The 24,911-nt window shown below is 40.9% G+C and overlaps 1 protein-coding gene across 2 annotated transcripts in view; it reads left to right on the top strand.

The window, feature by feature from the left end:
- The window catches only part of KLHL32 (kelch like family member 32), an 816,038-nt gene that overhangs the window by 270,468 nt on the left and 520,659 nt on the right, over positions 1 to 24,911 (top strand). For both annotated transcript variants that reach the window (XM_085611126.1, XM_085611127.1), the window contains exon 4: positions 16,589 to 16,696. In XM_085611126.1, the coding sequence (XP_085467252.1) occupies positions 16,589 to 16,696 (108 nt within the window). The remainder of the gene's footprint in view (positions 1 to 16,588; positions 16,697 to 24,911) is intronic.

The following is a 24,911-nucleotide window of genomic DNA, read 5'->3' as shown; positions in this document are numbered from 1 at the left end:
GGTAATTACCGAATCGGTATTTACCGATTCGGTAATGGGGGAGCACATGCAAGGGTGGCAGGGTGTCACATTGACACCCTGTTGCACCCCTGATTCGGCCATGTGTGCACATGTGGCACACATACATGCCCTGAGGGCATGTGTGTCTGCCACATTGCACACATCTACGGGCAAAATATTGCATTTACACACATATTCGTCATTTACCACCAACTATTAGTTGGTGGTAAATAACGAATCCCCACACACACCACACAGTCCCCCTACATCTCATTTCTGTATTCGGAATTTACCGAATCGGTAAAATTACCGAATCGGTAATTTTACCGATTCGGTAAATTCCGAATACAAAAATTCTCCCCCTACATCTCAAAAGCCAAAATACCGGTCGTAACGGTATAATTACCGAAAATCGGCCGTTACCGACCGGTATTTGGCTACCTACATGAGGCCCTAAGTAAGGAAAAATGTAAATAGGTGACAATGTTTTCATCAGTAAGTTTTTTGTACTAAAGGCTGATCTAGAAATATAACATAACATTGCATCTGTTAGACACTTCTATTTGCAAAGCTGTATAATGTTTGTTGTACAAAACACGTGGTATCCAGAGCCATCAACCAAGCTCCAGCTTATACTGATTTTTCATTGACTTTCAGCCATTTATCAATCCATGATGTGAAAACGAATGAATGAAAAATAGGTGTGAACGAAGACTAAGCATTCTTCAAATGTGTTTAATATACTGAATTTAGAAATAGAAGTTATGCCGCTTTGAATTTGGAATTCCCAATAATATCCAGTGATTTTTTTTGTGTGCACACTGACCTACAATTCAAAGCCACAAATACAGAGAAATTCAATAGAAAATTATAAATGTCTCTCTTCTCCTGGTAAAAACCACACCTCACATGTATAAGGGGGCCTCTTGCAAGGGACAGTAAAAGCACCAAAAACTTGATATTGAAACGCCAAGATGTTTGTTTTGCATCGATATCGAGAATGTGTGTAGCTGCATTATTTGAGTCTTGGGTCTGCTGGCACCCAGGAAGATTACCAACCTCAGACATTTTAGAAAAGTAGATCAGTCTAGTGTGTGTGGCTTGCATTGAGTCCTCTGTTTTCTTACTTAGAATGACCTGCAAATATTAAACTTTGTTCCAAACCAGAAACTTTCCTCACATTTCTGTGAGCAAAAGTTCTGGAATTGGGGGAGAATGACAAAATTCCTACCACCCTGTGTTTCCAAACATCTCCAGATAAAACGGTGCACTACTTGAGTGGGTGGGCCTGTTGTCAATGACAGGAGAGGCCCCAAACTACTGTTAAAAATTCAAGATTTTTGCTTTGAATTACAATCATTCTGGAATTTGTACAGCTGTAGTATTTGGGCCGTGGGCTTGGCTGGCAATCAGTGAAACCTACCAGCTCCTGACTTTTTTGGAAACTGAACACCCAGTGTAGTCAAGAAGGGTGTAGCTGTGTGTATCCCACTACATTTTTCCAGAATGCCCTGCAACTCTCAAACTTCGGATGCAAATCACAGAATTTCCTGATATTTCTTTGTGGGAAGTTACAGAATCTGCGAAAACCATCAAAGACTTCTCCTGATACAAATGGTCCCTCACTTGTGTGACTGGCCTTTCACCCAGTACATGTTGTAGGAAGATGAAGAGCTTTGCTTCAGGTACATTGATTGTTGTAACGTAGTTAGCTGAAGTATTTGGAAAAAACAAAGAGAACACCCGCCTCCCCTGCAATTTGTACACACAGAATATTATTTGTGTCAATAAATCACCGATATTTCTTCATGTATTAATCATTTATCATTGAATGTACAAATTATCAATGCAAAGTTCACATGGTATACATAGCATCCTAATTAATACAAATCATCACAATTTTCATTATTTCATCCTTACAAAGTCTCTTACCCTGTCATCATAACACAAAAATACAATTCACTCATGCCACACATACTCCATTCAACCATGGCTTAAAGCCAAGAACCACCTTAAACATCTAACGGAGTTCAACAAAGCCTTGTCCCTATGGATCAACACTTGTCAAAAATGTGTTTTATTAAACAATAGTCAAATGTCAATAAAAATTCTTGACAAACATAGAACTTCTCATTCAATCATGTTCTTCAATTTTTAGATCTTTGTTGTCCAATAATAAGATTCATTTACTATACATCTGTTGTAGCCACCGTTAGCTGTGATGTTTGGCCCAGAGGCTGGTTGGCACCTAGGGCACCCTTCCAACCTCATACACTTTTAAAATGTATACAGTCGGGGGAGTTCTAAGTGGTGTGGCTTGCATCGATTCCATTATGTTTCCCCACCCAGAATGTCCTGAAAAGATCGGTCTCTGTGTAAAATCACACAATTTCTTAACATTTCTTTGAGAGAAAAGTCCAGAATGTGTGGTGTATGTGTGGTGTATGTAAAAAGTCCTACCATCCAGAATGCCCTTATCCTACCAATAAAAATAGCACCCCACTTGTGTGGATGAGACTTTCAAGAGAGGGAAGGCCCCAACATGCATGGTCGAAACCTCAAGATTTTTGCTCAGAATTGCATTGATTCTTGGCTCGTGGGTAGCTGCAGTATTTGGAGCCAAAGTTGGCTGGCACTCAGGATATTTAGCAAATTCATACAGGCTTTCAAACTAGATACTTGAGATATTTCAAAATAACGTGGCTTGTAAGTATCCCACTACTTTTTCTTATGCATAATGCCCTTGACTACTTCAAAACAATGCCTAAAAACCCAATTTTCCCTTCATATCCATTGAAGATGGCTGCAGCATTTGGATCCCAGGTCAGCCATCACCCAGATAATCCTATCAATTTAGGCCATTTTAGAAAACAAGGAACCCTCTGAAATCCAGGGTGGTATGATTCCAGTGTACCTGCAAATACCAAAGTGTGGGTGAAAAAAATGAAAGTTTGTTTATGTAATGTCTGCTCTGAAACCTACAACCTGTATTCCCATAGTTCTCTCAATGAAAACAGTTTTGGTCCTTTCTTATCATGTGTGAGTGATCCACTCATGTGGTAACATTTTCAGTGGCAGAAATCTGGGAATTGAAGATTGTATGACTTTTACCATTGGCTGTATGCTACCACATTTTCTGTCACATTAAGATGTGGAAATTTAGATATTTTCACCCAGTTTTCACATTTGCTTAGCTTTCTGCATAAGCACTGTGATGGGATGCTCACAAGTCTCACCTCCCTGGATTTACCAGGGTATCTAGTTTTGAAAATGTTTGGTACCCAGGTGCCAGATGATTTGAAACCCAAATACTGCAGGCATTCTTCATGGTAACTGAGAGGAAATTGGCTTTTTTAATGCATGCCTTTGATGTTTGCTGGGCATTCTCTACAAGAAAATTTACGGGGATCCATGCAAATTAGACAATACTGGATTGCCCATTGTCTCATGCTTTCAGGAATGACCAGAGTCGGTAGGCTGCCTGCCTTCCTCAAGAGCAAATACTGCTCCCATTCCCACCGGAGAGGAAATTGAGTATTTTTTATGTTTAGTTTTGTCATTGACAGGACCTTTTGGGACAAAGTGGTGGAATCCTGACAGCCGCATCTAGAATAAAAAAATGTCTGGAGTAGGTATGTTTCCATGAGTGCCAGCTGACACTAGGCCCAGTTAGTCTGGCACAGGGTTGGCTTCAGTGGAGATTGAGGGCAGTGATATCTGGTCTCTGTACACATTCCATTAATTGTCACAATCTTGACACATTCAATAAGATTGGTGCTTCCCTGTTGGAGTAAAGTTTAGCAAAACATCGCTCAACCAACCTGGAGACAATCTCCAACACATTGGTAATATCTCTTGCTTCAACTGATTTAAGACTGCTCTTTATGGACTTCTCAAATTCAAGAAATCACACCTTGCATCAAGGAGAAATTTTGCAATAAACAACATGTGTTCCGCATTTGCGCACTCAGTTTGTACACCACATGCAGTCATACATACAAATTGAGCTTGCTTTAATATGAAACACTATGAAGTAATGCACTTCAGCCATCTGATCATAAATAGACATTGCGGTGATTTAAAGATGCATATCCCTTCTGTTGTGGACTTCATGGCTAACGGTTCTTGACAAAATCTAAAGTACTCCACTGTCATCTTGAACCCATCGTAGCCACTGGCTCACTGATAAGTCCTTCCCTGTTGCTCTTGATTGTACCATATGCAGGAACTCCGATGGAAACGTTTCTGGAAAGTGGAATTGCACTATAGAAATGGTCTAGGTACAAGTTGTGCACCTCATTCAGAAGAGGATGAACAATATTCCAAATATTTTTACCACTGAAATCAGAGCAGTGTGTGGGTGAAATGATAGACTCCTTTCGAGTGTAAGGTTGGAGGCTGCAGTTGTAACCAAGTAGTTTTAACCAAGTAGTGCAGGAAAGTGGATAATTAGCAGGTGGGAGTATTCACCTTCAGCTAATAATAATACCACAGTCACTAATATGTCCAGTCAAGTCTCAATAAATTAATCCTTGCTCAACCCTTGGTAACTTGGCAAATGAGCAGTCAGGCTTAACTTAATAGACCGGTATGTGTAAAGCAGTTATTAATACCAAAACAGTAAATAAGTTAAAGAGACAACACAATAAAAATCCAATACCGATTTATAAAAATAGAGAATATTTAAAACGTGACACCAAAATGTCAAAAATCTAATGTAGGGAGACAGAGATATGAATTCTTAAAGAGGAAATAAAAAATTGTGCATTCAAACGCCAAAAAGCTTAAGCGCCGCTCGCGGCAATCTGGTCGCGCTGGACCGGAGCAAAGTCAAAGCCTTAGGTCAACTGCAATGGAGCGCGAAATGGAATGTATGAGGGCTAGGTTCCAGTCAAAAGTTTGCCTGTGGACTTTGTCTTTTTTTGGAGCTTTTTAATCGTCAGTGCGCTCGTTGGTGGGTCCTCAGACTTTTTGAATCTGAACAGGTCGACGATGGTGGCCTGATGCAGCGTGATGCCTCGGTGAGCCTCTGGAAGTCTTTGTCTTTGATGGCGAGGAGATCCAGAGCTTTCAGCAGGGCAAACCGGCATGATCAGGCAAATTTGTGAGTGCAGTTTGCAAACTTTCAAATCTTTAAATTTTTGGGTTCCTCTGGGGAAAATAAGTGTCCACTAGCTGAGTCTCAGGTTCAGAGACTCTTAATTGCCTTTGCATGCTAGGACTCACTTTCCCACAATGTACCTGCACAGGCTTGGTCAGCTGTGGCGATCTTCCCTTTGGTCTTGCAGGTGATTACTTCCAGCTGTGGTGTACCTATTGCTGATCAGGGAATCGATTCCTTTTAGTTTGATTTATATTATCATTAAATGTATTTTTATTTCAAGTCCCTGCGTCCATTATTTTCTATGGGAGGGTGTTGCAGTATTCGTAGTAGACCATGTGTGGAGGTGGACTGAAGCCAGGTCTGAACTGGAGTAGATTTAGAACTGTTTTTGATTCTTTTCGGTTGTAGTAACTATAGAAGGCTCAATTTATGAATACTAATGGTGTTGCTCGCTTATGGGTGAGTATATGTCCCTCTATAAACCCCTCCCTTAGCAGGACCTTACTTCTCCATAAACCATTTATTCCTAGAAATTCCCCTTTTCCCAGACACCTCCCCTCCCCCCTGTCCTTTTCAAATTCCTACTAAAACGCATACCTATGTGTGCAGAGATTCCCACACACAAAATATAAGTGAGGCAGAGGCGTGGACCTCTGCATGAAAGTTAGTAAATGCCATTTTGTAGTGCGTTAGTAGTAGTACTAACATTGTACAAAAATAAACACCCTAGTGTTTTTCAGTTGAGCATCACTTTGTGCTTCTTAAGTGGACCAGTAGATGTTGGGCAGGGGTTGTAAGTAATACATTACCATAGGAGCTGAAAGTGGGTAGATGATAACCCCTTCACATATCAATGGGACAAGTGTGTTGTTCACAGGCCACCTTGTTTAGCTTGGCTATATTTTCTCACTTGCTCCCCTACTAAGAATCTCTCACTGTAGTCCTAGACAGACTAGAGTACTGCTGTTATTCTTGTTTAACACTTGGCATTTCCAGGCTGTAACTTATCCTTTAGCGAGTGCAGAAATCTCATAACAATTTACAACTAGCTCCACCTTAAGACTTACCAGGTGAAACTACAATTTCCATTCATATTTCTTCTTTTGGTCAACAGGTCTTTGCCACCGTGTTAGAATGGAGCACAGCCTGAATACAAAGCTACAATAATCATCGACTTACAGTATTTAATGTTCAGTCAATAATGAGAGGTTCGGTGAAGTTTTAAAGTTTTAATTCTCATTAAAGAGATTCATTTGTATTTTAGTTCTTTTATTCAGGTAAGTCAAAGAAATCTGACCACAGAAATAGTAAAATATTGTTATTATAGATAACAGCGTGTTCCATTGAGGAATTTGTCAATATCCTAATCTAAAGGAGAACCCATAAAGAGTTCATTTGGAAAAGAGCAAGTAAGTTTAAGAAAAAGCTAATAGCTATGAAGGGGCAAACTCCTCATAAGTGGTAGTTCTTTAAACTCAGCTGAGTTCCCTAACAGCTGTGGTAACAACCGGAAAATTAGATAAAACGTAATCACGGCAGTACCTAGGATAAGCATAAAGATAGGAAGTTTCTTCACAAAGGGGTGTGGCAGGGATAGTGTGCATAAAATGCATTGACTCTCTAGCTAGAAACACGTACTATACAGAAAAGCACAAAACATAGTGTAAACTCAAATTGTTGACTTCCGATGGTCTTTCATCTTCTTCCTCGATTTCCATGGTAAACATCCATGTCGACACGTTGTTGCTTAAAAAGCGGCTACAAAATGTTACAAAAGATACTTCCAGGAAAGTTCTCATGAGAGCCTTAAGCAAGCCTACTCTGTCAGCTGTTCAGTGTCCAATTTCTTTCTGACCGGTACCATGCGTATTGTGGTGTCTATTTCTCAATGTAATCAGGCTTCAGTGAGATGGTCTCAGTACAGTGAGTCTATTAGGTCTTGTAGCAGTGTTTAACCCTGGCGATTGTAAATCTATTTTCAATAAGTATCTATGGTGTAGTTGTACCTTTTATTTGGTCTTTCTACTTGAGAGAGAAAACAGTTGCCGTCCATTTAAATAGAAAATCCTACCACTTCTTTGTATGGTGGCACAAGGTCTCACTATCTTCTAAACACTCATTTACCTTTGTGCAAGTGCCTGCTTCACTTCTTCTCTTCAACAATTAATCAACCACTTTAACATCCAATCAACCACTTCCCCATTACCAAACTCCATATTTTCATTCTATGTGTCAGTCCCTAGTTCCATCATCCATGCAAAGGTCCCTCTTTTATGCTGTCTGATATCATCCAGAACACACCAGCAACCTTCCTGGCCCCCCCTGAAATGTGGTAGTGTTCTATTACTAACCTCCATACACCCTCCTTTAAACTAATATTAATCTCGCTGCTTTATCATCAGCTTTGTATTTACCCCATGAATGCCCTCCACATACATAGTCAGACAGCTGGCAGCTTGTAGGACAATGCAATAATGCTTCTCTCCCCACACATGCTGGACATATGTATGATAATTGTAGGAGTAAAACTATGCAGGTGTCAGGAAGGCTCAGGTGTTGTTGCAGGACTCAGTATACCTGGTACTCGTTTGCTTACTACATTCAGAATGAGTTACAATGATATATGCCATGGCATTGCTCACTCTAAGCCATACATAGTTTGGAATAAAGTTGACATCAATAACATGGAGGCATATCATTAATCAAGGCTCTCTATATATACCCATGCTAAAGCCAGTATGTTTAGCTACACCCATTCCACAGAGAAGAGAGAAGCTCTGCCAGGTGCAGGAGCTATACGTCTTCTTCATTGCTTGGTTGGATGACTTGAAACTGCTTGATTTACCCTGCCAGCCGCAGACCAACCTATAAGAAGAGGAGGTCTGTCCTAAATAAATGAGGAGCTATGCCAATTAAGACGTTCATAGGATCCTCTATCTCTTGGTTGCTCTTGCATGCAAATTGGATATACGCAGTATGTGATCCTGGGCTACCCTAGTGAACATTGTTCTGAGCCATCCCTAGCACAATTCATCGTATATCATTTGCTACTGCCAGCGGCTTTCATTTGCCTTTTTGTTGATTATTTGATGTAGATATTTGAAAACAGTTCCTTTAGCCCAGTTTCTTTACCTCCAGGGGCCCTATTATGTATAAGGTGCACTTTCCCCGTTTGTGCCCGGCGTACCTTAAAATGCCTGCACTTTTGAAGGGGATTAGAGATACTCTTGCAGGGGGATGCAGTGAGAGACTGCACCCGCTTGCAAGGGGATGTCTGGGGGGTAGCGCACTGTTCACTGACAGTGCGCTACCTTTTAGATAGTGAACTGTCAGTGCGCCCCCTGACCGCTTCTTTGCCTCTGTGCCCCTGTCTGTAATGCGAGACGGGCGCAGAGGCATTCCCTCATTTGCATTGGGACACGTCGCTTTCAAATGAGGGTGCGCCCTCTGATGATAGCGCTGGCACTTTTTATGTGCCAGAGCTATCGGTATTACAGAAGGGGAGGCACAAGCGTCTGTGGCCATTTCTGTGTTACCAAAGTGCCCCTGGGGCACGCAAAGCTGCCGCAAACGTCCATTGTGCCCTGGGTCACCTCCGTAATATGGCACCAGGTGGCGTGTAGGGTAGACTTGTGGTCAGGATGTTTATAAATCCTATCAACTGTAATACTTCGAATCACTGGTGTATGGACTCAGTAACGATACTAAGTCAATTGTCATTATGCATCTGGAAACTCTTGTCTCTGAACTCTCTCAGAACATATTAGTTTACCAGCATTTGCTTGAAATCCTTCTCAAAATTATTTTTGAAAGTATAAGTCAAAATATGTGCCTCACATAGAATCCATAATTCCCCAATGTCATACTACCAAACTTTATTCATGACTCACTCTGCTTTGGCTTTATTGTAACTCTATTTTCACTGAAATATGGAAAGTTTGTTTGCCTAGAAGACAGCCTGTACAAGGTAATAATGGAAATCACAACAATTTTTCAAGGGTTGAAGCTGGTCGGGGAAAGGAGTTGTGGTTGGGTAAATGCCACAAAGCGAGTATGGATGGTGGGTCCACATTGTGACATCAGAGGTGAATAAAGACACCGAAGAGCAAAATATTCAGGTCGCAGGCACATTGAAGCAAAAGAGATGTTGGGAAGGAGAGGCAGCTTCCCTCATGTATCATAGACGGTGGGGCTGGCACAAGAGCACGTGAAGAAAGGTCCCTACTTCACATTGGCTGGTACGACCAGGGAATTACGATAGTTGGGTGTTTGAAGGGTACAAAACGAGGATGAGAAAGTCTGTACCATTGAGCAGGCAGGCTTACTGATGGGCCAGTTGACTCCAGAAAGACCAAATGGGGCAATTCGAATGTAAGATATCTGCGAGATTGAACAGGGGAGCGTTGCAGTCAAAAATGAGGACTGGGAGATCCGGAGATCTGGGAAAGGATCAAGCGGCAGAATAACTTGACTGGGAGTTCTGAAAAATGCCTCTGAGTCAATATTAGTCAATTGCTTTGTATAGGAGGTGGAAGAGATGTAGTGTAAGACTAGTATGCATAGTACAATTGTAAGGCCTTAGAAAGTGGTTTTGTAAACGAAAATCTGCCTCTGGATTAAAAAAAAAACGTTATCGACTACATTATGCACCTGTAGGTACTTTGCCAAAGTTAGCATTTCCCAAAGGTATGTTTTGCTTACCTTGTTCCAAGCAGCTCTGTTCCCCAGCCTTCCGTATGCATGTCACTGACACAATGACGCTTTTTATCGCAGATTAATATTAAACTGGAGTAGCTGTTGAATAAAATGCATTCGTTTTTAACTGTATAGATTAGATGTCAGTCAATGAAAAGGTAGTTCCGCATGCATCAACTACATACATGAATATTGTTTTTCATGTGCAACACCTGTCTCGCTAAGTATACGTTATTGTTGTTTGCCCTTGAGAGTCTATTTTTGAATGTGCTCTTTACTGAATTATGTAAAGCACGACCCATTAGCCTTCTGGGCAACATTTATAGCTATGTATCCATCTAAATGATGTATATTTATTGCATTGATTTTTAGCAAACCTTTAAATGCTATCTTTCTTTTATTGCAATGCCAACATGGCGTCACTTGACAGATGCTCCACATGCTATATTAAGTTGCTGGCTGTGCATTGGTTCTAAAAATTGTGTTGTTGTTTTCTCCTCAGTGTTTGAGTTATGAGGTCTCAGGGGTGGAAACGCACTAAAGACTTTGTGATTCAGTAGCACCTATTTATAGACCTGCGATTCGATGAATTTTTATTTACAGTAACATGCAAGGCAGAATTGGGCAATATCATTTATTACAACCAAGGCAATTAACAAGCGTAAAACCAGAATCTTCTGCATTTTGCAACAGTTGCGACTGGACTCGTGTAATTAGTTGTGCGTCATCATATCCATTTGCTTAAAGTCGAAATGAAAATGGATGACAGACTCAGCAGTTTGTGGGCGCATACGAAAGGTCAAGCTTATTAGATAAATCTGAAATGAGGGTCTCTCTTGGGTCTTGAGTCTAAAAAACAAAACATAGCAGTCATAGGATGAAGGGTTGGAGTTTAGTTCAGTTTTGTTGTAAGTGTACAGTGTGCCTATTAGAATTGGCAGTTGTGTGAATCAGGTTCTTGAAATCGTTGGGCGAGGGCTCTGCAAATTATTAATCATTTGAGAACTGGGGGAGACGAAGTTGGAGGCTTTGGGAATCAAGGTTTGTTAAAAATGGAAACCATTTGCCTTTGTGAGGCAAGAAGGTGTGCATTCAAGTATTGGATGTAGTGTCCGGCTGGACACGTTCTAGTGTTCCACCCACACTGTACACCCAAGCATCACAGGCGTAATCGGTCAGGTGACCCTGTTAATAATAGGGGCCGGGCACACGTGCCCTGGGCCAGTTCCAGTACCCCAGTACGCCGTATCTGTGTGGTCATTTCTACAGCATGTGGGCCTAGGGCCCAAGATGCCACACTGTATACAACGGTTAATTTCCTAAAAACAAAAAACACCTCGGAGAGTTTTCTTTCTGCTTGTTGTGAGGAAAGCAACAAACAAAACTACCTCTGATCGTACGTGTAGAATTGGATACACCAAATGCCAATGTGTACTGGTTGGGTGATGTCTGGACTTTGGGAATACACAAGTTACTGGAGTTCAAGTAGGATGTGTTCTTTCATTCCATAAGAATCTATTTTGGGATACACATATGAGCCGGAAAAGTGCATGATGTGCAGATATGGGGTATGGAATATCGCCATGTGTGATCCTAAGCCACGCATTATTGTAGCATAATGCGCATGTCGTCCACAAATCATTGAGTGACACTTTCCCACTCTGTAAATAGAGATTTATACCTGTGAGCAGCATGAGTGAATAGCTCTGAATAGCTCTTCCATTCTGCAGTGCCTGCCTGTGCAAGCTGTGTGTGTGGGTCGAGCATACAAGCAAGGCCTGAGCCTGACTTGGGCCAAATATATCTGGCTTAGGCCCCGCCCTTGTAACTAGGGGGATGGCTAGACATGACAGAGCAGAGGCCAACAACCCAAGCACTGCTTCGTTCCTTCCGTCACAGTTTTTGAAAGGCAAAAAATGCTAAGCAACGGGCACACGGCAATTACTCTATACACAGGTCTCTGTAAAATCTGGCATGTTGTTTTCATGGTTGAAATATTTCTACTGAAATTGGACTTTGAATTCAGAAGAAGCAAGTGAACTTGCGTCTTCAGTTTGCACAATGCTACAGCAATGTGCATGTGTTTCTCTTGGAAGACTTGCAACCTGAGAGGAAACTCTCTGTTTTGCTATTTGTGCTTTGTTTTGTTGTTTCGGGGCTGCGTTTTGTTAATGTGATAATCCTGAAATTGATAAGTAGTGGGAAGCCAGTGACATTTACATAATCATAAAGCATGCTTGCTTCCCTTTACTACACTTTGTACAACGGAGAACTGAAAAGATGACTTTTTAGTCCTACAGATACCTGCAAATACATAGGTCAATTCAGCAGTCATTGTTTCTCACACTTGTTCCTTTACTAAATCAAACATCAGATTTAACACCTGACACTTGCATTTTGCAAGTTGGATCCATTGAACACAGCGTACTAATTTACTCTACAAAAAGACAATTAACCACAGAACATTGGTCTCTGGTGTTTCAACTGGAGGCAGGAGGTATACCTTTAGTAGCTGAATTGCACAGTGCGTGATCAGAACACATTCGCTCTCATCCCAGTTTCCTCACTTGACCACAAAGTGTAATTCCTAGAAGATATATTTAGTGCACTTTATTTCACTTCACTGTTACATTTAAAAGCACCATGAAGTAGTTTGGCTCAGAATAACGGGCTTTAAAACGCCTTATACAGTTTACATATTATATAAAAATGATATTGACGGATATATAGTGCATATGACTCACATGTCTTTTCATTGAATCATGGGATCGTCGTCAGTGCACTGGCGGTGTGGCCAATTCTTGAATATTTCTAATTTTGTATCTACAAACTATTACTTTTAAATGCATCTCACTGATTTCTACGAGGTGATGTACTACACTGAAACTCTTACAAATATTAAGGGCCATATGTAGGTAGCCCAAAACCGGTCGGTAACGACCGATTTTCGGTAAAAATCACGTTACCGACCGGTATTCAGGCTTTCTGTATGTAGGGGGACATTTCAGGATTCGGTAAATTTACCGAATCGGTAAAATTACCGAATCGGTAATTTTACCGATTCGGTAAATACCGAATCCTGAAATGGGATGTAGGGGGAGTGTGTGGGTGTAGTGTGGATTCGTTATTTACCACCAACTGAAAGTTGGTGGTAAATGACGAATGTCTTAGTTAATGCATTATTTGGCCCTTAGATGTGTGCAATGTGGCAGACACACATGCCCTTAGGGCATGTATGTGTGCCACATGTGCACACATGCAGGAATCAGGGGTGCAACAGGGTGTCACTGTGACACCCTGCCACCCTTGATTGTGCACCCCCCATTACCGAATCGGTATGGCCCATAGGAATCAATGGGAAGCCAGTTACCATTACCGAATCGGTAAATACCGATTCTAAAATACCGACACTTACCGAATCGGTATTTTTTTACCTACATTACATTTACCGATTCATAAATACCGAATCGGTAAAATTCGATATTTAAGAATCGGTAAATGTAATTTACCTACATATGGCCCTAAATATTGTATTTTTTGTTATGAAAAAATGAGTAACAAATATTTGCATTTTTTAAGTGATGTACATACCATATCTTTTGATGGCTCAGCTGGCACTTGGCTCTTAGGGCAAAGGCAGAACCTGGCTAGGCTGTGCGTAGGCTCCCTCTATGAATTTGCCCTCTGGCCCCCATCATAGCGTGACCTAAGATTAACTACTGATGGTTAGTTGTCTAATGCAAAGATGTTGATGTTGGAACCCTGGTCATTATGTGTTTGCTGGATTTTCCGGCAGCCTTTGACACTGTGTCCCACTCCATCTTAATCCGCAGACTACATTGGGCTGGGCTTCTTGGCAGGGCACTACATTGGCTCTGGTACTTTCTTGCTAATTGAACACAATATGTCTGCTTGGACCATTTCAATTTGCAACTGATGCAAATGAAAAAGGGAGTGCCCCAGGGATAGTACCTGAGTCCAACTTTGTTTAACAACTAAGTAGCGCCACTAGCCCAAATTATGAAAGCATGCGGGTGGAGATCATGTCATATGCAGACGATACTCCACTTCTCATTTCCTTCGGCCCTGATCCAGGTAAGGTGAAAGGCAAATCTGCTTTTGCCTGAAGGAAATCGTTGTTTGGGTGAATAATAACTGTCTTTAGTTAAACAGCGATAAGACCGAGATCATGCTATTTGGCAAAGCCACAGAGCTACAGTCAGCAGACTGGTGGTTCTCAGAACTTGGTCCAGCCCTGTGATCCAGCGGCAACCAGCAACAGATACTCCACTAGCTTATACTCACCTGGGCCCATAAACACACAATTGAGTAAACCGCTGGAGTCAAAGTTTATATATAAACTTTCTATAATTTCCACAATAATCAGGATTAGTTATTTGGTACCTCTATTCATCTCAAACTAACCCTTTCACTGATCAAGTAGTTCTTTTCTCTGGTCGATGGACCATTAGTTGAACTAGTTGATGGTGACAATGTACATAATTCTAAATTCTCTATATTTAAAGTAAAATATTCACAGACTCAGGAAGGTTTAAAATCTTTGTCTAAATTTCAAGCGCATGTGAACCATCTCAAATACACAGTGCAAACAGCATCATTCTTAGGAGAAAAAATTCAATTAAATCATCAAACTAAATATAACACAGACTTGCTCAATGAACAGTGTCAAAGGAGAGGATAGAGAGAAAAGAACATCTGCTAATAACGTGAAATTATAATTATCAACAATGGTGCGAAGACAATCCCCCTGGCCAAAGGGCTGGTAAGGGTCCCCCGGGAAAGGTCAAGAGACCAAGACTTCAGGACAGGATTCAGGACAGGATAGTTGACCTCTCTAGAATACCAACGGTTGCGCCGCACCCCTCTCTGACACTCTCTTCGTCCTCGAGATTCTGACTAACTAAAGCTATCTTAATTATACCTTTCGTTCTTCATGTTCCACCCACTAAAGTTTCAATATCGTAAAAATACGAGATCTAATTGGTCAGGCAAGGGGGACCATGCTTACATGTCATTAATATCAGTTCCACTATTGTAAGCAAACCCATCCCCTTAATTTTTATTCATGATTTTAGTTCACACACATATTCACATTTTATTTGCAACATTTTTATAACCGTCTGAATGCGAGTCCACATCGTTGAATTTTTCACCATCCGTTCCCAGGGTATAACACTTGCGACCTTGGCTCCTGTTCAACATCTAAGTCATCATTCCAGTTAACTTTCAGTGGACATGCGCAGTGTTCCCTTTTCACAGCTTACTTCAGTTATACAAGAGAGGCCCAAATGTGCACTAGTGATAAAGTCAGAAAGACAAATATTAATTTTACAAACAAAATTGTTTCACTGTATTCCACCCATCTCTACTCTATTCCCCTTTACTTATTAATACTTTCCCCGCATTAGCATTAGTAAAATAGCTTGTTTTCCTTTCAACTAAGCAGATGCCATGCACGCGAGTCTTCAAGACTCAATTTCAGTACTTACTTCACATGCGCTAGAATTTCCCTCCAAGCGATAGCTCGTCATACTGCGTAGATGCAGTTGACGTATGCGCGGTAAAGATTTCACGTTTGAAGCGGTTTTCTTCCTTCATTCATGTTATCCACGTTAGTAAACACATAAGCAAGCTTCACTAACTCGCGTATTCATGTGGTGCACATTAGTTTAACACAAAATAATTAAAAAAAATTGTTAGTGAGTTAAAGGAGGGGATTGCTTCCGAGCAAGTCTCTTTTCTACGAGTCCTTGCTCCATCACCTGCACCTAAGCAGGTACTGAAATATCTTGGAGTAAAACTAGACCAATCATTATCCATGAAGGACCGAGTTAATGCTACATGTGGGACCTGGTTTGCCACCATGAGGCTCTTAAAAAAAGCCTTTTTGTGGCTTCCAGACACCACTAGGAAAGCTCTTGTCCAAGCTCTTATCAGTCGCCTGGACTACAGGAATGCTTTGCTGGTATCAGTAAATGACACTTTGTTGTCTAAGCTGCAGGTGGTCCAGAAGATTAGCAACCTTTCCTCTTGCTCACAGCCCTCCTCCCCGATCCTTAGGAAACTTCACTGGCTGCCTATTAAAAAGCGTGTCTAATTTAAACTATGCTGCCTGACATACAAGGCATTCCACAAGGCCCACCTTTCCTATCCGTTCGCAGAACTCAATCTCTACCTGCCTTCTAGATGTCTTAGGTCTTCGGAAAAGGCGCTTCAGGTGACCCCACGCATCCGTACCTCAAGACATGGGGCCACATCTTTCTCTTATGCAGCCCCATATCACTGCAAGAAACTTCCTCTTCATCTTCGTTCGTGACCAAATTTCACTACCTTCAAGAAGATGCTAAAACTTGGTTGTTTTAGAATGACTATCCTTGTCATGAGCAGTGCAACATCGAGATACTCCTCCGGGAGTGAATTGTGCGCTATACCAAGTGTACGAAATAAATAAATAAAGAAGGTTGAATTGGATAATCTGTGTAACAGTCCTATCTCTATGGGTTCCTGGAGGCGGAGGTGGTAAAATTGTCCAGAAAAAGGGTTTGAGGGAGTCCCATCACGATTTCTTGCAGCAGGCCCTCTAAGGTTTTGTTACCCTACCGCATGCTAACTTTCCTGACACCCAAGTTAGTTCCTTCCTACCTTTCATTTGGGCCAAAGCATTTTCTGTCCGTACATTATAATGAGAATATTCCACCTGCAATAAAAAGCAGCTAAAAGCATCTCAGTTTTTAAAGTCGTTAATATTCATCTTTCTTGTCTTTTCAGGCCATGTTCAGTCTGTGTATGGTTGAAAGTGGAGCCGACGAGGTCAACTTGCATGGCGTAACCAGTCTTGGTTTGAAACAGGCTCTTGAGTTCGCCTACACTGGCCAGGTGTGTATAATCTGTGAAAATAGTGCTGCCGTTAGTGAGTGTTCATGGCATTTAAAACAAAGCATATGTAGTATATGACTAGTTTAATATGACACCACATGTGTATTTAAATTAATTTTCTCATTTGGGATAGGATTTGTATTAATGTGTTACATTAAATTTAATTTAAATTAGGGTCAGAATTATTGTAATTCAGTATAAATGTATCTGAATTAATTGCATTGAATATCATTTAGGGCTCGTATAAGTTACAATGTATTAAAAAATAATTTAATTTAGACTTAAAGTAGTAATAATGAACTTTAAAGATGTTAGTTTATTTTAGGGTTAGTAAAAATATAATACAATTAAAAAGATGAACTAATCTTGAGTCATGGGATAGGTTTAGTAATAAACACACATTCATTATGTTTAATTTAACATTTTTAAATTCCAGATTAGGGTAGTATGGATACAGTATAAATCAAATAATTTAATTCAGTTAAGGTGGTGTGTTTCCATTCGGCTCGGACAAAGAATAATCTATTTTGTAATGTATTTAATATGATTTAGAATAATTTAGAGTTAATGTAAGCATTCCTTTTATTTACAACAACTTAATTGCATGTAATTGTCTTTAAGGTTAAGATTAGGAATACGAGATAGAATCGATGATAGGTGGAATTGATAGCTTTGAAGTAAAGGTCTTTATACCGTTGGTGGATGTGTCTTCAAATTTACTGTATATGAAATAATGGTGATGAGTAATATACAGGTGAATTCATTTATGAGTGATTATGTTTTGGGCTTTCTCATAACATGACTAACTGGAAGGCGAATACTAAATGTAGAATCTCTCACACTTCTGGTACTCATTTTCTGGTATTTTAAATTAAATACAACTCATTTACAGGATTTCAGCTTCTCAGCAAAAAAAATGTTCAGGTGATCTGAGTGACAGTATAATTTTGTTGAATACCAATAGCACTAATATTCTTATTTCTTCTTTACTGAGTACTCACACAAATCTGATCAGTATCCACAGGACCTGCATTCTCAGCCTACGGTCACCATTTACTGAAAATATTTAAGATCTGTAAAATCTGCAAGAGAAGAACTACCTAGGGAATCTAAAGGGATAATAGACAACCATGTGTCTTGCTAACACTGATAGGAGTATTATATACTCACTTCAAGCTCAATTCCTAACTACAAAGACTCTTCTCCTGAACCCAAAGTCAGGCCTATGAATTACTGTGAAACTGTTGTCTTTAAATGCCTTAATAACCTTAAAGTCTAAAGGTAACTTTTTCTCCTCCGCCCCATCACCAGACACTTACATATTTTGTATTTTCATTCCATTTAATTTGGATTTATAGCAGGTCGTATTGTCTTATTTCTAACAGGTGGTTTCTAATTGCTTCACAGAAAAGTGACTATGTTTGTAGTATGTTTTTCCCTCAACATTTGAGTGAATAGTAGTTAATGCATTTTTTGTATATTAGTTGTCAACCTTTTATTGAAAAGCAGCACAATAAGCACATAACAAAGGGGTAACAGACATTATTATGCTAGAAACTAGAATTCTCACCACTGTCCTTACGCACTCTCAGATATTCCTAAAGCATACTGTAACCTTCTTATGCCCAATCCAAACCAGTGCTTTGAAGAAGGAAAGGTGGAAGAGACAAAGGGGACTTGATTGTCAGGAGACATAGACAGTGTGCTCCATTGTGAACCCTATTTCCATTAAAGCTATAAAAGTGCTTGCATGTTCAGTCAAATCAGAACACTAGGCACTTGTAGGTACATACAATGTAGGGTTATTCAATGACTCTTAGTTTTCCCTAAATGCTTTTCTTTTATATTATCCATAAAATCTTGGACAGGCTCAACTTCTGTAAGATATAGGATTTCTATTAATATGTATATTTCTGCTTAACAGAGACCTATTACAATACATGCAATCTTTTTGTAGATAATCATTTTCCTCTTGACATAGATCCATGATGATTTAGGGCTTCATTTAATGATTTGCTTTCAAGATAACAGGGATTCACAGTAATGCAGACTTCTTTTAATAAATCAATTTGAAATTGAAAGGGCTCCCACAAGTGCTGGGCACAGATGACTGTGTGCCCCCCACTTTAAACTCTTGCTTCTCCAAGATACCTTTGTATGAAACTGCATACCAGTAAGTAAGCATGAATAGAACTAGTATCTTCCACATTGGCTCTCTAGATGAATGGTCTTTTTATTGAAGCAAAAATTGAAAATCACCTCTAAAAATCCACGTGTCACAAACTTCTTGAACTTCTTATTGTAGTTCTCCTTGTGTCATATTTTGCAGAGGTTCAGATGGAAGGGGATTATAAGGATCTGGCATGTGTAGCTTCAAATGAGATGAATGAAACACAGTCTGTTTGACTGAGAATATCAACCAGAAGAATGTGTGTATTCTTTTACTAAGGTCTTGCATAAAGCGTTCTAAAATGAGAAGGACACTGAGTCCCTCTTTCAAGCAATGGTATGCGGTAGCCCATTAAGAAGAAAAGTACCAGCATGAGTAAAAGTTGGCTGATTTCTGCAGAAGAACAAATCATCAAAAGATGGTAGCTGTAATTGACTGTTCACATTTTAACATCTACATCAATTAGATAGTCCGTGGATATCAGGCAACATCAATTGTGCCTGTATTTTTCTGCAATTTAATTTCTTTCAGTAGAACTGAAGATATTCAGTCTTAAAGTTTTGATGAAAATAGCACCTAAAAGCGCAATGTGCCACACATTGTCATCTGGTCACACTAGACTGGGGAAAATTCACGAGTTTAGGTTGACCATGATGGAGCGTGGGCCAGATACAGGGACCTGGTTAGGCCTGCTGAAAAGTTACTTTCAAAGTCTGACACATTGGAGGAGGGCACAAGGAGAAGGATGAGTGTTGCGGGTGGTCGTCGTTGTAGCTTGAAGAGCAGGTAGGGCATCGTGGATGGTTATCGCTGTAACATCAAAGGCCGATCGAACGACGCGGATGATCATTGCTATAGCGTCATGTTGCCAGTCGTCTCAGGCTGCTGTTAATGTAGCACAAAGTGCCAGCACTGCAGGTGGTTGCTGTTGGCATGAAGAGTTGGTCTCACCATAGCTTCGAGCTGATGGTCGATGCTGGTGGCAGAGTCTTGGCGCGACAGGCCCTTTTGGAATCGTGAGGAGCCCAGACTTCAGGATTTTCATCTTTTCTTGAGGAGCAGTAGTCTCATGTCAGCCATTAGAGAGGCACCTCTATGGGATCAGGGCCACACTCCATAGAGGCATCAGGGCTCAGGCACATCCAGTTACCTGTCCAGGTAGGTGTAGTTGCAGCACGTCAGCTGGGCATTTGCAGTAAGGCCTTGGAACTTGTTGTTTCCCTGTACCTCACACAGGAGGTCAGCCAACCGACCCTTGGACTCTCTCCAGTTAGCCTGGGATGAAGGCAAGCAAGTCTGAATCTACCTTCTCAGACAGCAAAGTAGTCTCTCAAGCAGCAGGACAGTTCTCTGGCATCAGCACAGTCACATCTGGTTCTGGAAATGTCTTCCCCTTCCCCTTTCAAGGTTTTAAACTGTCTGGGATGACAAAAGGCAGGACATGACTGGATTCAGGTTCCTTTCTGCTTGCAAGAGGCAAAGCCCCTTGAAGTGTGCGCGAGGCTAGGTACAGCCACTCCTGCCCACACCTAAGCCCCCTTTGTGTTACTGTCTGGAAGCAGTTCACAAACCTCAACAGTGGAGCCATTCACATTCATCAGACCTGATGGACAACCATCAATTGTTTGGGTTTTGGAGTCTCCTCTACTCTTTTGGGATGGTATTGTTTGGCCCAATCCTGATCAACAAACATTCCACAGGCGCCACAATTAAGTAATGCAGAGGCATTAATAATTTTCCCTTCTGTTCTTAACAGTCATTAAAAAAACATATTACGATCTGTTTTATTAATAAATAATCCAATATAAAAAAAGCCAACACAGTCCTCTTTACTTCTGTTTTCCAGGAGTTGATTGGATTATTCCAAAGTTCTTCTGTGGTCATTATGCACACGTCTGAATAGTATATCTGGCATCACCACGGTATAAACATAATTCAGCCTTTTGCTGGCTTTTCTTTTCAGTCTCATTCAAAAGACCCCTTATTAAACCTATTTGCATATATGTTCTTGTGGCAAAGGACCCACTGGCTATATCAGATAACTCTAGAAAAAAGTAGAACGAAAATCCTCAGGATTTCTTTCTTTCTTTTTGTCTCTCTTCTTATCTGTGTTCAGTTAACAACATGTGATTAGTAAATTCAGATATAAAAGCAGTATGGTGGGAACTAATCAACTCATTCTTAATCTCATCTTTCAGACCATGTCAAAATAAAGTAATCTGAGTTCACTCCAATCAAGTAGCTGCGCTGCCAATTGATGAAAAATTGTCACATAAATATCTGTTAGATCGGTCAGACTTAGGGGGTCTTCCCCCCCCCCCCAACATTTTGCTTTCCTCCTCCATTATTTTTGATATAGTTTATGCTGACATTGAGACTCTGAGCACTTTAACAATGCGAACCAGGGCTAAAGTGCATGTGCTCGCTCCTCTTAACATGGTAATATTGGCTCATCCCCAATTGGCATATTAAATCTACTTATAAGTCCCTAGTAAAGTGGTATTCTAGGTACCAGGGCCTGCAAATTAAATGCTACTAGTGAGCCTGTACTACTGATTGTGCCATTCACTTATGTAGCCATGTCTCAGGCGTGCCATTACAGAGCCTGTGTGTGCAGTTTAAATTGCAATTTTGACCTGACAAATAAATCTTTTGCCAGGCCCAAACCTTTCTTTTTAATACATATGTCACCCCTGGAATAGGCCCTGGACAGCCCAGAGGGCAGGGGGCAATATATTTTAAAGCAGGACATGTACCTTTAAGTTTTAATTGTCCTGGTAGTGAAAGACTCTTAAATTAATTTTTCACTACTGCAAGTCCTAGATCTCCAATTAAATAACATTGGGGTTAATTTAGTATAATGTATAGGTGTAATTTCCAAATTGAAAAATATAACAGTTTGAAATGTACCTGTGTCCATATTGTAATGGATTGCCAAAAATTGTTATCTGTACGGCGATTGATTTTAAGGCCAGTTTTTTAAAATATGGAATAAGGTGAAGGACGCAAGCAATCGAGCTCCTCATTGACATGCAGTTCTTTGACATTGCAATTGCTTTGGCGAAGTTTGTCCAAGTGGCTAAGAGATTTCTCATGGAATAAGGAAATAGAAAGCGTGGTCCATGGAGGGGCAAACATAGTCAAATTGGACAATTTTAATTATTTTATGTATTTTCTAAACATTGAACTTTTATGCATTTGGACCTGGTTCACAGTATGATACTATGGAAACAAGTTTTTTTTAATGAGAAATAATGGACTTTTGGTTTTAGGTACTTTTACAAACCTTAATTATTGTACTTTTAGCTGTTTTATGATGGTATATGTAGTTTAAAGACCAATTGGTCATAATAAACTTATTTTTGACTGATTGAGGTGTAATTTCCAAGTTGAAAAATATAACAGTTTGAAATTTGGTGTCTCTGGAATCCTAATTTAACATCCTAATTTATGGTGAAGTCATCTGTAAGTCTGCCCTGTGAAGTGGTGCCACCCCAGACCTGGACCTTTAGAAGTGGGCCTAGGGTGTTTGCCAGCAGAACCAACACATCATCTTTGCTGAGCGGCACATTCTTGAGCGTGGATTGGGCTCATCGCAAAGATCTGCACCACCCTTGCAGTACTCAGAACCTACGCATTGCCCCAACGACGCGGTGCATCTACAGCCAGGTCCTTGCATCTCTCATAGACGGCAGCCTCAAATGATGATGCTGGACTCCGCATTGCAGCCTCACAGCTCCTTGGAACAGCTGCATCACCAGCTGCGCGTCACATCCCCAACACCGGACTTTGCATTTCATCGATACGGCACATCTTCAACACAAATCCACACAATGCTCCTCAACCAGGATTTAAGGTACTCTGTTCAGCAGGCCTGGGTCCCCGGAGCTGTCCTGTGTTCCATCATGGTCAGCCTGAACTTGTGACTTTGTCACTGTCTGGCGTAACCAGATATCTCAAATTAGCGCTATGTACTTTTTGGTGCCATTTCCACTACAAATATTAAAATTCAATATTTCCAGTTCCACTAATTAGATTTGTTTTGTTTTGGTCTTGTTATTTTTATTTATTAAAACTTAATTATTTTTATCAATCTTTTATGGGCCCCTTTTGTGGTATGTTTTCACAATTTAACTATTTTTATGTGTTGCATAAATACATCACAAATTCCCTCTAAATTAAGCCTTACTGCTCTGTGTTAGGCTACCCAGGGAATGAGCACAGGTTAATTTGGGGTTTGCTTGTGCCTTACTCTGAAAAGAATTGTTGGCTGCTGCTTGACAAGGGCTTACACCCCAGTCAAGCAACACCCCAATTTCTTGCAGCAGAATATCATACCACTATTCTTCAGCCGGATACTTCAATTCAGGATGTTCAAATATCTTCTTAAAGGCAAGTAGAAAGGTATCATACATTCCAAAATGGATATGAATGTGTTGCCAGAGGAGTAGCCAAAGCAGGTAATATAAGGCAACCAATACATTAACCCACCTTTAAGTCATCTGCAAAGTGCTGAGAAGTACCCATAGTGAGAGCTAAACTAATGTGTTGGTGGCATCGTAATCTGTCAAAAACTGGACGTTGTGAAGATCTGTTCAGTCACCTTCTTGTTTGCCAGGGAACGAGCAAGTCTTGCCAGTAGCCATGACATCACCCTGCACAGTACTACACAAGAAAGGTGGCACGTGTATCCTTAAGAAGGTGCCAGTGAGAAGGAAAAGTCACAAAAATAAAAAAAAACTCCTTGCAATGCGATTGGAGGTGGAGATTTATGTTGCAGTAAAAAAGCAAGACCCCCAAATCTATCTGACATCAAGACGGGAAAAACATTACTCGTCTACATTCGTACATGATCCAACCTCACTGTCAAAGTCTTCAAGGATGTTCTTAGCAACCTTTCGTCCTCTGAACAGGTTTAAAAACTGCTCAAATACAGAACACATCAGGCGCGGATCGTCCATTGGGGCGTTGGGGCGTAGCCTCCCCGCCCCGCGCACCCGCCCGCGCCCGCAGCTCCCTCGGTGTCTCTGAACTTAGTTTACTTAAGTTCAGAGACGCCGAGGGTGGGGAGAACTAACTGACAATGCATGTCAGTCAGCATGACGTCGGACCATGGGCGGTCCGGCGTCATGTTGACTGACACGCATTGTCACAAGCCAGGGAAAGGCAGCACAAGTGTGCATGAGTGGGCATGGAGATTAATTTTTACTCCGTGCCCAGTCATGCGTACTTGTGTTTTTACTACCTTGCGCATGCCCATTAGGAGCCCCTCGGTCTCCTAATGGGCAGGCGGCGGGCGTAGCGTAAGCTGTGCCCTCAGCCAATCCTGGCGCTGCTGGCAGCGCCAGGATTGGCTGAGAGGGGTTGGTAGGCCCCTCCTCCAGTACCGTTAGTGAAGGCGCCCAGGGGATCAGAGGTCTGAGAGCGAGGTGGCGTGGACCCGTGGACCGGCTGTGAGGTAAGTTTAAAAAAAAATATATTTCATTCCCCCCCGTGAGCCGCGACTGCATACATTTGTGTCGACTTGTTCCTTGCTGGGTCTATCTCTGCATTCATTATTATAGAAGTATTTCCATTCCTTGCCCACGTCGTTTTGGGGACAGAGGGTTTGTGTCTGTTACACACGTCGCAAGGTTGTTCGTGATAAAATACCGATGGATTGCTTTGTTTCTTGGTCTTAATCCCATCCAAATGTGTCACGCTTCAGTAACCCTTCTCACCTTTCTGTCGTTATAAACATGTTTTGTCATTTCGTTTCTAAATGATGGGAAAGTAGAAGATACCAAATATTCCGTGTTACCACCACAGATCCCTGAATTCCTCTTTAAGACATGAGAAACGCTTTAATGTGCAGACCCTCAGAGCCACTCGTTAAAATATATATTAATTTGTATTTATTTGCCTAGGCGTTTTGTTGCTATGCAACATATCATGTTGAGCAGCAGACACATTTGAATCGTATTTAGGCATCGGTGGAATTCGAGTATCCCTTGCTTTACAGCCACATACTAGCCAGGCTCCTGGGGGCGGTGTTTGGGTTCGGGC

This window comes from Triturus cristatus, chromosome 6 (assembly GCF_964204655.1).
Source record: "Triturus cristatus chromosome 6, aTriCri1.1, whole genome shotgun sequence".
NCBI lineage: Eukaryota > Metazoa > Chordata > Amphibia > Caudata > Salamandridae > Triturus > Triturus cristatus.
Note: the sequence above shows the minus strand (reverse complement) of the source record. Positions and strands in the feature narration are given on the sequence as shown.